Source organism: Falco cherrug, chromosome 8 (assembly GCF_023634085.1).
Source record: "Falco cherrug isolate bFalChe1 chromosome 8, bFalChe1.pri, whole genome shotgun sequence".
Lineage (NCBI taxonomy): Eukaryota > Metazoa > Chordata > Aves > Falconiformes > Falconidae > Falco > Falco cherrug.
In genome coordinates this window covers 14,049,825-14,065,188 of record NC_073704.1, presented here as the reverse complement: position 1 = coordinate 14,065,188, position 15,364 = coordinate 14,049,825, and the positions used below count along the sequence as shown (strand labels likewise).

Sequence of the window (15,364 nt, the reverse complement as noted above, 5' to 3'; positions counted from 1 at the left end):
CTAAAAGCTCCCAGTTACATTAATGCTGGCCTGACAGCACCTGAAAGCCCCCCCAGAAGAATACTGTTCCCTCCTCGCTGATGTGCAAGTAAAGAAAGAAATCATGACACTGAACACTTCTCACCCCGAAACTGGAAAGGGTCAAAGAAACCTCACACTTTTCATGCAGTGGTATCACACTTGTTTATCTTGCATTAAACACTTCATATTTAGAATACACTAAGTGAGAAGAAAACCAGTTCAGCTGTACGTGCAGGAGGTGGCTATCAAGAGCCTGTGTTTGCACAAGCCACCAGCACCCCTTGCTGGAGTGTGTGCCTGTGCATCACTACCCTCTCCCGGGCAGATCTGCCCCTAAACAAACACGGAGCCCTGGTTGCCAAAACTCAGCAGAACAGTTAATTTTGCTTTGCCTCAGACATTGAAGTAATATGATCGTCCACTTACTGTTGCATGCTTTCAGTAACCTCACTGAGCAACACAGCGACACCTGAGCTACTTCTAAAGGAGTAAGAATTTTTTGAAATATCATTAAACAGGATACAGGTAGCTCATTAGGATTAGAAGTCCACATGTCAAGAACTCTGAGTAATCAAATGGATGTAATGTAAATTAAATTTGCTCTGATTATGCAAAGTTACCTTAACTAAGATATTTAAGCTAGCCTATTTCAAGTGTGGCTGCATTTCAGCCTCCAAAGATTGCAGCTTCTGCTGGCTAATTTCAACCACCTTGTTACCGTGACAGATCATGAGTGCAGAAAACCAAGGAGGTGGCAAAAGAGTCAACCAACATGTTTCAGGATGTCACCTTGTGCTTTCAAGTTTCCTCCTGGGTGCTTTCAAAAATTCCCCTTGAAATACTCCTTTGTGCATATCTATGTATCTCTATATCTACATCTGCAGTGTGTTTGCTTACATCTGTTTGCATGTGCAGGCACTCTCTTCTCTGATCAACCAATCCCTGCACACAGCAATACCATCATGCTGCTTACTCTCTACACTTCCTTCTCGAAGTAGGACTCTTCCATGGTACAAATCCTGTCAGCTTCCTTTCCCAATCTTCTGTTCTGGCTAATGCTTTCTGCAGACACCTGGTGAGCTGTTCCTCACCTCTGGCCAGCAAGAAAACAACCTTCTTTACAACCTGCTGCTGGCTGTTCATCTTATTGAGGTGCTTCTGGGATGCCTTAGGCCCACCAGGTTGCCACAGCCTTCACTGTCTCAGAGAAGACCTTAAGTCCAAGGTGTATTTGCCTTTCATCCTCTCAAACCCACTGAACAGTTGTTTGCTGAATGGTATCTCATGGGAATGTGCTTGAAACGCCTGCTGTCAGCTCCCCCTACTCTGAGACAGCGGGCACTCACAGCTCAGCCCCGTGGCCTCTCTCCAGCTCCATGACTGCTGCTGGCTGAGCCACAGCTGGGGAGAGGGCACAACACAGAGCAGCCCAAGATACACATCTCTTAGCCTTGCCCACCCAGCAGCTTCTCCCAACTGAAGCCTTGCTAGGGTGGGCGAGAAGGTATTGTGACAGGTCTGCATTTGTGCCTCAAAGAACTGGCTGAGCACAGAAATGCAGCACATCGGGACTTCTCAAGAAGACACTGCAGCGCTTCCCTGCCTAGGCACAAGACTGATGCTGGACTGAAGCCACTATGGCAGGTACAGTCTAAAAGCTGCACTGCCATGAGTGCTCTCTGTGTTAGTCTGCCAGGTACTAACAGGGGTATGAGGGGGCTTATTTCCTCAGAGGAAGCTGTGAAGATAAATCCAGCCATGACAGAGAGGTGCTCGGATACAGAAGAAATTGCAGCTACAGCATTTCATTATCTGAGTGTCTCTGAAAGCCATGTGTAATTTCCTAAGCAGATAAACTCAGTCCTTCTACTTTTGCCAGTGATGGAAAAAGGTGCATTATTGTCATCAGCGCCACTTTACTTCCCATCTGTTTCCTCAAGAATTGCCCAAGATACCGTGTTTCACTGACTGCTCAAGCCGTGAGCTCCCTCTAGCATCAAAAAGGATTAATGCAGTTGGTACCTTTGCCATCCTGAAGGAACAGAAAGCAAATGTATCAGTAAGATGAGGGAATTCTACACCTTTTCTTAATTTTTGACAAAAAAAAAAAGAAAAAAAAAGGTCCTTGAAGTTAGTTGTGTGCACACAGTTAAGCACTGGCACCCTAAGAATTACGAAGGGAAAAGGCAGGATCTTATTTTACATCCTTACCCATGAAACGCAGGTACAAATTGCAGAAGTCCACCCTCATCATCAGCTTTCACAGGAGAACAGTGTAAGCTGTCAAGATGGTAATTCTGGCTGTAAAGATTTCTATGGAGGGAGACCACAGCACTCATTGCAAAAAAAGAGCTCTGTCACCAAGGAGATAAAAAGAGGAGAACAGAAAACAATGAACTTAGATAATAGTGCGGTGAAATAATCCTTTAGAGTATCTCAGGCCACAGTATTAAGGCTGGATTTTTAAAACACTTTTTCTTTACTCATTACTTACATTTTGTAGTATTTGGGAGCAAAACAGAGGATTCTTTTGGCTGTGCAAGAGCTCCCCTTCCTCAAGACTACCTAAACGGTGTCCCTCGAGTGAATTATGTGAGTGGGAAAGGGGTCCCCCTGCTAGTGTTTAGATCTTACATCTAGAGTTGTTGGCAAGTCTCCTTTCCCAGACTGAGGGAAAGAAGAAGAGGTGCAGCCGACACCTTTTTCATGGCATTTGGGAATGGTTTTAGAAGTGGGAGGTGACAAGCACAAATGTGTTAAAGCCTGTATGCTCTACTGACTACAGTATTTGTGCTGTGCCAAGGTCCCAGGCAGCCTCACTCTGTAGCTGAGTAATTCTCTCAAAACACAGAGGGAGCAAAGAGTGTCAAACAGAATGAGGCAAAACTCCTGACAAGAGAGGGGCAAGGTCAAATGGATCTGCAGCTATACATAGGTGCTGACCAAAACTGCAAGCCAAAATAATATGTAGAAGCAACACCAATCTTTACAATAGTGCTCACTAGTCAAGGGAGACAGTTCCTGCTCCCCTGTTCAGGAAAAAGCCATAATCTGTAGTCCAGGCAGGCATTGCAGGTTTCAGCTGTCTGTGACACTTCCCAAGGACTCCTCTACACTCATGTCTGGTGTCCTGTCTTTGATATCAAAGCCTTGTCCTTGACATACATCACATGTCCATCAGTGAAAGAGGATTCCTTCATACTACCATTGTTCCACAAAGATCAAGCACCTCTTAAACTCACTACAAAGTTTCAGTTTTGAAGAGGCTGTTAGTGCAAGAAAAACGTGTCTCTACTAAACCCAAACTGGCGCAGTCTTGCTGGGAGGGTCACAAACTTCATTCCATGCTGCAAGTTGCAGAATAAGTAGCACTGCAAGTACCGGAATCTCTGATTCTCCTTTCATGTAGTCTGAGATGCTTTATCTTCATGGACTCGTGTTGTGATCAGAGTCCCAATGACCCACATACAAGGAAAATCTCTTGTGCCTATTCTTAGGAAAAGAACAGAATGGTGCTGAGCAGAGAGATTGGAAGTGGAGCAAGTGTCCTCCTGCTTCCCCCTCCCTTTTGCCAAGGCAGGGAAAAAGACAGAAAGGGTGAAGTGCAGGGAAACTAGCTGATGCGGAGACGCAGGTCAGGTCAGGCCAGGCACAAGTCCAGCAGTGCAGATGCTCCAGAAGAAGTGGTGCCCAGTAATGTTGGTATTTCTTAATGCTCATCTACATTTAGAACTTTGGTGCTGTCTCTCCTTCATTGATTGCTACTTTTTGTGATGTCTTAGATGCACCACCTCATCTCTTGTCTATGACTGCATGGGCCACCCCATTGCAATCCCTCTCGACCTGTTTGCAGAACAAAGCAATGCCTAAATACTAGCTGATACAAGCTGAAAACGTCTTTTTGATGTTGGCTGGAAAAAACAGCAGTCAATGATTCACAAACCATTCAGACTCTTTCCTATGGTCTGACTTCACATTCACTGTAGTAAGACTATCATTGACCACAGCTGTTACTAATTTTATCAACATTTCTTAAAATCAAATATTTAATCAGAACAAAACATCTAATTCTTCTATAATGCATGTCAGACTTGAAACAGACTGAATTCTATATTCTCTACTCAAAGATTAAAAAAACCCCCAAATTGCCGAGTACGTGACTAATTTATAATGTAGATTTGAATGACCAACTGCTTGGCACAGAAGCAGGAATACAAGTTAACAGCCATGCTGTTTAAAATTCTTTCAACAGACAAACAAGTTAGCTAACATTTCAGGAAATATGTATTTTTAAATGACTGCCTTTGTAAAACAGCTGTACATACTATCAACAGTTTCTAAGGTTCTTGTCTCATCAAGCTGTCACATGAACGCAAGCTATTTGCTTTTTACAGGATGACTGAAAATGGCTTTGTGCCAACAGTTGTTTATAGGAAGTTATTATCAACAAATGACTGAGCCTGATATAAAAATATATACATGATTGTATGTGTATGCATTGTGTGAGGCTACACATACACACACAAATGTCCTTTTTTTGCAGCCTCCAGAAGTATAGCTACTTCCTAAATTTGCTGTCTCTTGATGCGGACAGAGCAACCTGCTGCACGAAGAACCAGCAACATTTAGAACTGTTACTGATGTTGTCTGAGCAGAGAGCACTGATCCAACACCCACCTCCTTTCATAACCTGTTGGACTAAGCGGTCATTGCCCCCGCAAGCCAAGAACCAGAGAATGGACAGTCTGGGATAAAACATACCTTCTCAAACAGCCTGAAGGAGGACTGGGAAAGTACGTTCTCACTCCAAGTGCTACAGGAATAGCTGAATGACCTAGAGGAGTTCAACTAGCTGCCATCACCAAGCTCTCACCTCTGTTTTCGGTTGCAGTGCTGCTCACTAATTTCTCCTAGAAATCTTTTGATCTAATATAGGAACAACCAGAACAAAAACAGGGCTCGCATCCATCTTCTGTTTCCTTCCTTGTTCTCTCATCTGCCGGATATAGGGATAAGGGTTGTGTCCCTTGCCAATGCTCATAGCTCTTGAACTATTTTTCCAAACAGCAGCACTTTCAGCCTGTCTCTTTTGCTTGACCCTGTAGATGCCAAAAAATTTTCAATACGGCATAGATCCTGTAATTATTATTGTCAGTTATCTACTGCCACTCAAACCAAATAAAAAATAAAAGCCAGCAGAAATGTTTTTGATACCTCACTCTGTGCTAATTCTCTAATCCTGCCTGACACTGTTTGTCCCCGTATTAGTGATAATGTCATAAATGCAGACTAAAAGTTCAAGATGTGAATTAGCAATGAGAACGCACCATCCAAAACCCCCAAATTTGCTTTCTTTCCTCATACAATATACTAAAACACCAAATAAAGTAAATATAGATAAAGAGAGAAAATTAAAAATGAAAATCCCCAAAAGAATGATGCTTTTTATCCTAGTGGTTTAAGGCAATGTTAACACTCCTTTCCGGCACAAATGAATCAGACTGCTAGCCCATTTAGTCAAACTGTCACGGAAAGTTGCTAGTACTGGATTACTTCAGGATGAAGTGCAAAGGATGTTACCCTCCACAGATCCTCAAAGAATATGCCATTATTTTTTATCCCCATCAGTTCATGGTTAGCTTGTACTCGCTACGCTAAAGGTTTCGATTGCTTCAGCTTATAAACCAGTAACATAACTATGGATAGTCCAAATTGTCATTCTAAATAATGTTTCACTTCAATACTACTTTGTGGACATATCCTTTGCAGATTAACAATGTATTTGGAAGGAATTACCTCTTTTTCTCCACTTTAAATCATTGTTTTAACTTTTTTATTCGAAGTCTCTTTTTCAAAAGGAATGGAGGAAATGTCAGTTTATCTTCTTTGTAGTACACACACTGTTGTGTGTACTTTTATCATTCTGAGAATGAACACAGCAAGAAAAACTTCCTCATGTTTCCTATTAGTGTGCTTTAAAGCAATTCAGGAAGTTGTCTTTAGAAGTGAAACTTTCAAGAAGGATGTATCAGTTAATGCTAGTTTTTGTCAAACCTCTCTTGAAACCTTGTTAACCTTTATAACATTATACACAAAAGCTAATGTTTTTGTGAGTGTGGAGGTGGCTCCAGTGCCTCTTCAGAAATTCTGTCCACTCAAAACTCAATACAGTTCCAGTTTCCCTACCTGAAGCCATTTCTGCTGCAGTCAGGAAACTATAGCTCATTTGAAAACAGTCACTTCATTGCGAAAAACTGCTCCTAAAGAAATGGGAATTCATCAATTCCAAAAGAGAAACACAGATAAAAGAGTGAATCTAGAACATGAAGTTACTCTCAAATTCTTCTCATAATTACCAATAATATTAAAAGATTTTGACTATTTCTGTTAGAAAATATAGGAAATATCATATATCTTGCATGAAGAATTTGTGTATAATGCTCTATGTATTAACTCTTAACTTATTTTAACTTTTTCTACATGAGATGGGATAAAACAGATCCTACACAGGGTATGTGAAGAAGCTGAACGCTAAGTGAAAGCATGACAAAGCCAACAGAAACCAAAATCACCACAGAGCCGTATTTTAGAAAGTGCTTTATTTCCCGGTTCTTTCTGCAATGGCTCACAATCACTGTTTTTGTTTGTAAGATCAGAATAAGTATCAGCATACCACCAGAAGTATTAGCCTGTGGTTAGTGTCTGAAAGATCTTACCTTACTAATGATAATTATGCTGGCTGACTTTATGCTATCTTTTGTTACCACCTGTCCACACTGAAACTTTTCCATTTTGCAGTTATTAGCTAATCTTGCTAGTGGTCTCTCAGAAGTTCACAAGTCTGAAATAAAAGGAATGGAGACACTTTTTTCATAGATTGAACTGGCAAAATAAAACCACGTTTCACTATGAAAACAATGATCTTTTTACAATTGCTACTGATAAACCTTAGGCCACACTCCTGAAGGTACTAAATTTGGTTCCAGGGTAGTTTGCCTGCTTTTTTTTTTTTTTTTTTAAATAATTGACAAGTTCACTCTGCCTGATCCAAGTTCATAGATTTACGGAGTACTTCAGTGCAAAAGAGGTTCTGATAACTAGGGAATATGGATTATCATGTGTTCCTCCAGAGCAGCTAGTGGCCAAGCAGGCATGGCTGTCCCCGAGAGCTGCAAAAAGGGGAATTCCTTTCCCTTTCACAGAACTTCAAGAGAAAAGAGAATTGTTATATGCGTTTCTTCTACAGCCTTAAGATAGCCAGGAAAGCTTATGGAATAGATTATACAATAAGTCAGCAGTAAGAAAATAAAAGTGAGTGATATCATTGGAAGCAAATACTTGATGAAGTCATAATGACAGTGCAATCCCTTCTGAAGCTCACCTAATTCATTACCAAAGACTTCTTTATCCACCACAAATAGCTTTGTGTCCTCCATACAGACAACTAACAATTTACCATGTTCCTTTTTACAGTCTTCCTTTCATAGCAAGACATGGACAGAAGGTAAGAAATTAATTTAGCTAATGCTAGGAAGCCATCCATCAGTTCTGTATTCCAAACAGTGCCTATATTAGAAACCATGTGTGTCATGTCACATAGTACTCTGTCTAGGTACACTCAGCGACCAGTGCCAGATATTTTTAGTAGGTGGTGTAAGAACTCACATACAAAACTTATCTTCTAAAGGAAGTTCTCTTCTCATTCAGGAAAATAATCTCTGAAATTACCACAGGAATATAAATCGCATTCCCAAACTCTTTATTTCTTTTCCCAAGATTAACAGTACTTTCACCGAAGATGTCACTCACCCCAAACTTTGCTACTCTCTGAAACACAGCTAGATACAATGCCATGAAGATGCTGCATCCTTAACATCTCCAAGAACACCACTACCAAAGTAGATCAAGTAGATTCTACTGCTGCAGCATCCTCTCCTCTGAATGATTCTCATGCTCAAACCTGTAAAAATATGACTGATATTCTTCTTCAGCAGAAATGCAATGGATTAGACCTGTTCCTGAGTTGACTGTGCAGCTGAGATTTACTCTAGTGAAAAGGTGAATGAGCAGAACTTGAAAGGCCTAACCAGAATACATCCAAAAATGCACTCCCTGATTCAAACAAGGTGCGCTCCTTTCTACACACAGATGGACTTCTTAAAAACTAAAATCTGATCCATTTTGTGTCCTACTTAAAAAATTAAAGGCAATATTGGATTGCACTGATCAAAGAAAAATGATTTCAGTATTTCCCATTGTGGTTTGAGTCCAGATATAAATGTCAAGTACTTGATTCAATGTGAAGAAAATTAATTTATTGCCAGTCAAATAGATTAAAATAGTGAAAAGTAAAAAGAAATTAAAAATCACCTTCCCCTCACGCTCCCCTCTTTCCCCAGGCTCAACTTCAAACCTTAAACCCCCCAACTCCTCTGCTTTCCCCCACACCTGAAACAGCACAGGGCAAAGGGGAACGAGGGGTTGCAGTCAGTCTGTAACAGCTCCTTTGCATTGCTCCATCCTCCTCGCACTTTTCGCCTGCTCCACCATAGGTCATGTCCACAGGCTGCAGTCCTTCAGCATAAGCCTGCTCCTCTCTGTGGACTGCAGTTCCTTCAGAAAATTTCCACCTGCTCCAGAATGGGATCCTTTGTGGGCTGCAGGGAAATCTGCTCCAGCACCTGAAGGAATTCCTCCCTCTCCTCCTTCTCGGACCGTGGTTTTCAGAGAACTGTTTCTCTCACTTTCTTCCTCACTGCTCCCTGCCATGCAGCATTTTGCCCTTTCTTAAACATGCTTCCACAGAAGTGCCACCAGCTTTGCTGGTGAGCTCAGCTGTGTCCTGCAGTGGGGTCCAATGCAGAGCTGGCTGGAACCAGCTGTGTCTTGCACAGGGCCACCCACATCTGGGCACCTGCACCCAATACAGAAGCATAACCTAAAAGTTGGACATTAAAGAACTTCCTGACCCTCTCCTGTGCTCCCCTTCAAGTTTTGCCCAAATTGTCATTTGTGGGGTGCACAATGGGCCAGGCCTACAGACTAATCTGGATTCAAAACAATATAAGGGGGCAAAGGACAGTTATTTGTACTGATAATTTGCTGCTACACATAGTGCAGTATGCTGCTCGCATCAGCACAGCCCTGCAGTTGTGCTGGCCTGCATGGAAATGCAGGTGCAGGAGCAGAACCTGTAGCAAGTGCTTCCTGCAAGAACTTTTGGAGTTAAGGTGGTAGTGGAGCTCACCCCAGTATCTCCTCCTCGTCAAGCAAAAGATAACAGCATCTTACATTTCATTCATGCAAGGAATCAACCTCCAGCACAATAAAGCAGAGAGGAAATTAATCCCCAAACATGGGAAACTAAGGTTGACAGAGCAGGTTATTTAAAGAAGTAATTTTTTGTTTCTGCGCTGCTCTGTTTTGTTTCTGTGCTAGGAGAAAGAGGCAATGGGAGAATGGCAGAAAAGTGGTAGATGAGAACATGTTAAAACAATTCCCCCATTCTCAAAAAGTGCTGAGTATGTACAGTGGTAGGAAACAAAAAACCAACAACAATAAAACAAAACAAAACCCAAAAACAAATGGTGAGGCCAGGGGAAAGTAATTTTATGGCTTGTATTATGTTCAAAGTTAGACATGCACTAGAACCTGACATGAAAAACCTGTGCACCCACCAAATTACTGTGAAGACAGCAATCTAAAACTGGTAAAGCTTTCTTTCCACAGGTCATCTGTTCTCAGTAGAAGGTCAAGAAGGTTCCCACTTTCTCCATCCCATTCCATGTACGAAACACCTCAGATGCGATAAGAGCTTTGTCAACAGCCAAGAACATGGAGTTGTTACATCAGTTCGCATTCAGAAGATGACTAGTGCACTGAAGATAAAAGCAAATATACATGATTACCATTCCAGCTTTTATTAGATGTGAGCTCAGAGTATAAATAGCACCAAAATCAACAATAAAAAAGTTGTATATTAAAAAAAATATTTACCATTTAAAGTGAACCACTTCAACCAGAAGAAACTGCAATCTTGAGCTGTAACTTCAAGGGCTTTCTAACTCCTGCAAGCAGCTTTTCACAAAATTAACTTCCTCTTCTGTTCTCTGTTCTGGTCTCTTGCTGGTTGTGTGGAGTACTCTCAGAGGTAAGTGGTCCTGAGAAAACATCCAACACATAGTGAACTAAGAGCTAAAAGTAGAAGCCAAGGGGGTAAACCTGGACACTTCAGAAAACTGAAGTGTCATCTATAAGAAACATAAATAATCAATTTCCAATTCTCTCTCCCATTTAATTTTAACTTTTAAGAGAAATATCTGTGAGAAAAAGGTACATTTATGTCTACAAGAACTGCAACCTGAAAAAGCATGACTAAATTTTTAGCATGGTCCTTTAGGAATTAAACACTCCACGCTTAGATCTAGGATAGAAGATATGTTTTAGGCCAAACTTGTGGCTAATTTGCAAAATCACTGTTGAACTGTAAGCTGGGGGGAGCAGGGAAGAAACTGAGATTCATTTTAGTTCCACTGCTGACCTCTCTGTTTGAGAGTGTTTCTCAAGATGTTTAAGAAAAGGTACTGTGTGAGGAGGGTACTACGTTAAGAGCAAGAATGACCATTTTTACCATGATATTCTGCAGTTGCTTATTCCTTCTACCAGCTCTCATTCCTAAATTACACCATACTTGAGGGTGACAGTTCTAGGTACTCCCAACTCAGACTATCTACGCTGTCCATCAATTTTTCATACAGGAGACCTCTATTTTCTCTTAAACTGGAAAGCAGAATTCCAAAAGCCATGAAGAGATAAATATGAGCAGCTGTGTGTCAGGTAGAAACACAAATGCAGCTCTTCTTGGGAGCTGGAAGAAACAGGTTTTTCTTCTGCTCAACAAGTATTGCAGAACACATGGGCATAGCCTCAGAATTTGTCCTAGCTCAGTTAGAGCTCAGATTAAGACCAAATTCACAGCTCTGTCAGTTCTAGAGACTTGACTATTTATACCACCAGTGGTTTCACTAAACCAATGCAAATTCCAAGCACAAAGAAAATTTGCCACACCTAGTCTTGATGTGACAAATGTTTATAAACAAACTGTGGTTTGCAGATACTGTTACTGACATGCTGTCAAGTGACCAGGTCAGATTATGCACGTGAAAAGGAAGTGCCCTCATGATGGGAGAGGTGGTAAGAAAGAATTCTGATGTCATCCCCGTTTCCCACCCCATTCCTTCCCCTGCATGATTTTGGTTCTATAATTGCTGCTCTTTTTTGTGGAAGACGATGAACACAGTGATTTGCAGCATAGGTGGAAGATCACCTTCAGAGGAAGAAAAGTGCCAAACCTTTCAGGCTCTGAACATGGTGTTTTTGAAGGACAGTTTGAATGCTTTCTGTTCTGGATAAAAAGAAGAAAAAAAATTGGAAAAGGGTTTGGTTGTTTTAGGTTATTACAGGGTTAGAAGTATACACTAATATTTCCTCATAAGGAATTTCTTAAGAAATACAACATTATTCACTTTAAGTTAAAGCTTACTCTGTAAAAAACATACATCTGAAAGGACTTCAGACAAAAGCTCTCCACTGTTTCTTTATAAAACAAGCTTCATTTACTTTAAGAAAATGTATACAGACAATATAAAGATCAAGAGGCACTATTGGCCTACAGTTTCAGTATGACATGTGAAGACGGCAATGCATGGATAAGCATCCATTAACATTTTGGTACATACTCATAAAAACATTGAGATCTGTCCAAACAGTAGGCATCTCATCAAGCAGAACAGAGAGACACAGTGATTCTAACACTTCTGAAAAGGAAGAATTACTTTTATTCTCTATTGAAAAATCCTCTTCCTCCCACCAAATAATGCGGGCTTTATAGAAGTCATGTCATCAGCCTTTAATCCCCTCTGTTCCATTCCTGCAGGTCCTCCCATAAGATCTTACCTTCTTCATGATCTCCATGTCCCTTCCAGTCTTGTGCAACTTCTTGAGTGGGGAAGCAGAAAGAACAGCTATGTCAGAACACAAAGACAAATCATCACTGTTTCTCAAGGGGTGCATTCAGGACCAGCACAGAGAATGTCAGTCTGGAATGAGGATGCTGGGACTAAACTTCTCCCTTTCCCATTGATCTGCCAAAACACATCTTTCTCTCAAATGGCATTCCTACTGCCATTTAATTGCCATACCCAATTACATTTTAAATAGTACCTAGAGGCAAAGACTATTCTACAAAGAACAGAAGTAAGTGTCTGGTCTCTCCTGGAGCCACTGAACTATCAACATTTAACCAAAGGTTAGAGCTAAAATTTTAACAGTGTTTTAGTGGTAATTTATGCTGTATTGACACTGTCCCCCACTGTAGAAATCCAAGTACCTTAGAAAAATGACCAAATGGCAATAGTATGTAAGTTTTTGCTCTCTAGCTCCTGCATATTGAGGACCCAGAAATCAACTCTTATGAACTCACTGTACTACAAACAGATTTTCATCCTCCTGTGAGCCTTATCAATCTCTATTAGAAAAAAAGATCAAGAAGAACAAGAAATCTAATTTGCTTAGAACAGCATGCTCTTGTTTAAACAGGCAGACTGTCATTAACAGAAGGCCAGTACAAGCCAAATGACCAACTGAGCTGCCCTGCAGAGCTAAGGATGGTTGTAGTAAAAACAGGAATTCCAATTATCCACATTAAAAGATCTGATTACATGTGCCCTAAAATATCTGCACCATTTAACCACAGTAAGGTATAATTAAAACTCTATTAAAGAATTAACACGCAAACACTATATTCATGTCTCCATTTTCTTTTTTCCTTCCCCTCTCACCTGATACATACAATCCTCTATGCATATATCACTTAGAACTATTAAGCATTCAAAGTTAACTATTCAAAGTTAACTTTTTCCACAAAGAGGTTAACTTACCCATGCCTTTTGCAAGGTTTCCTCTATCTAGCAGAGGCTAACGGACTACTGATGAGAACTATTCCCACAGCATCCAGTGCTCCTATTTTTCTGTCCAGGGAAGACTCCTTAGGACAAGGACAATCAGTACTTGTCCTCAGAAAGCTTTCCATGTTTTCAAAACCCCTTCTGTACTGGAATAGGATGGGGTCCTAGACGAAAAATGCCCACTAATATTTTCTACAGAACAGCGGTACTGTTTATTATCACTCCTTTGAAGACTCTCCAGAAAACACATCAAATCCTTTCAGAAAATAAACATTTCATTTGTCATATGCGTCAGAAATGGAATGAGATACTAGGGTGTAACAGCTTACACTGGAAAAAACCTCCAAATGCACGCACATACACTACTGTCATGTGACAAGATTTTTGCCTTCCCCTCTTTCTCCCCCCACATCATACCTTAGTTGTTGCTTCCTGGATAGTTTCTGACCTAAAAAAAAAAATAAAAAAAATCAACACAGCCTGTTTTACACAATGCTTGTTTCATTCATTAATGAGGTGCGCTGTTGCTGGGAGAAAATAATCATTACTGATGGGATAGGCTCTGAAGTTTATTCTTATGGAAGCCTTGTTCAGAAGGGAAGGGCAGATCAAGAATTTTCTCATCAGAGATCCATGAAAAGCAGTAACTTTTCACAGCACCATCCTCAGCTATATCACGCTTGCTATCCCTAATGGAACAGATTCTTCCTGCTTAATCTTCTGAGAACAAATCTGTTTGAATAGGCTTAACGGAGCAAACTGTAAGTTCGCCAACAGCCAGACAAGTCAAAGCCAGCTACTATCCACAGCCAGAATCAGGAACTCAAGTAGTATAAAATGAGAGGTCAGTTTCTCAATATATAGCCCTAACAGCTGGCAGAAACTATGCTTTTCTCAAATCTTCTCAGTTGCTGTGAATGTAACAAGCGTCTTGTGAAATGTGGCTGCCTGATACTGATCCAGCTAAGGATGACAAGCCCAAAAGCAAGCCAGGAAAAACCTTAATGCAATTATAAGGAGCACAGGGACCTAGGATCCTGGGGAGATGGGAAGAAAAACTGACAGGAAGCAAATCTCACCATTATTTACTTATGCAGTGAACTCACCAGCTGCTCCAACAGTATGACAGTGAAACACTGAGAACCAGAGGGCCTGAGGGCATGGGACGTGGGTGGAAGCCCTAAGTGTGAAGGAAGACACATCTGTGTGGATACTGAGCACGCTTGAGGTAGACAGAGCTGCAGTCAGAGGGACGAAGAGAACAGCAAGTTAATTCAGTTGGGAAGAAAAGGTATATTTACCTTGGTAACATGTAAAGGAAAAGACTTTATGCTCCTAAATTAAAGCTCCAAGAGGAGCTGCTTCTTCATATTAGAAGAATGGGCATCTCAGACTATGGGAAGTCATCTACCTGCCTCTGGTACTCACCAAAACTCAAGCAGCTTTGTTGGTTTTGAGGGCAGGATAGGCTTCCCTTTTCTTTCAAACCTTTAAATTCCTGCCATGAGCTCACCCCATCCACTACTGGCACACATTCAGGAGCTGCACTTGCCTTTGTGATGAGCTTGCTACCTGCTTCCAGGGCCCTGGAGCCCCCCCAGCACAGCCCCCGCTCCAGCCCTCCCCACAGCACCCTTGCTTTTCACACACCTTCAGGAACTTCTTCCACCTGGTCTCCCTGGAGCTGTACTACTTGTTCTTCATCCCCAGAAAGCACTGCCCTGAAATAGCTCTTGCATTTCTCCCCATGAGCCCCCGTAACCACAACACAGACCATTACTTTAAAAGTAGTGTGCATTTGAATAGGAATATTATACATTAAGTTACTATATATATATACACACACACATACATATACAGACATTTGTCTCTAAATTTTGTACAAACTACAACAATTTTATACCACAAAAAGGACTCATTAACACTACCGTTTCCATCCAAGAGGCTGCCACCCTTGAACGACAGCTATGGATGCATGCCTTTTTAAGTCTTCTCTACATTTTAGCAAAAAGTTATTTTTGCATGCACATACATAAGCACAGCCCTTCTTGTAAAGCCCACTGAGCACTGTTACCGGTAACCAACAACGAGCATAAATTGGAGAATAAGTTGTTCATTTACAGTACCGTTGAAGCTCAAGATTTCTAGGTTTGCAAAATAAACACCTGAACTTAATAAACACAAGAAAACAAACTAAACATCAGAAAAACTACTACTATTCCAAAGTAATAACCAACTACTTTGCACCAAACTATATAGCTTTCTCTGAAAAATAAGCTTTGAGTATTCTATTCAAGCAAATTTGACTGCATTGAAAGTGGTTTACTTGTGATTTTTTCCATATCTGTAATAGAGCCTTTTCTGTAAAATTTAGGTGG

At 40.9% G+C, this 15,364-nt stretch overlaps 1 protein-coding gene across 21 annotated transcripts in view; it reads right to left on the bottom strand.

The window, feature by feature from the left end:
* Positions 1-6,606: 6,606 nt before the first annotated feature.
* Positions 6,607-15,364, bottom strand: part of CARF (calcium responsive transcription factor) — a 41,499-nt gene continuing 32,741 nt past the window's right edge. The window contains exons 15-21 of one of the 21 annotated variants that reach the window (XR_008733738.1): positions 14,093-14,224; positions 13,404-13,434; positions 11,977-12,044; positions 11,373-11,420; positions 10,018-10,181; positions 9,699-9,899; positions 6,607-6,862 (exon numbers count right to left, since the gene is read on the bottom strand). Coding sequence is in view for 8 of the 21 variants with exons in the window: in XM_055719504.1 (XP_055575479.1) it covers positions 11,376-11,425; positions 11,760-11,837; positions 11,977-12,044; positions 13,404-13,434; positions 14,093-14,224 (359 nt within the window). In the remaining 13 variants the exon portion in view is untranslated. Of the gene's footprint in view, positions 6,863-7,766; positions 9,900-10,017; positions 11,426-11,758; positions 11,838-11,976; positions 12,045-13,403; positions 13,435-14,065; positions 14,225-15,364 lie in introns of those variants that run through there. The other 20 variants (XR_008733736.1, XR_008733737.1, XR_008733739.1 and 17 more) reach the window with 20 other exon arrangements.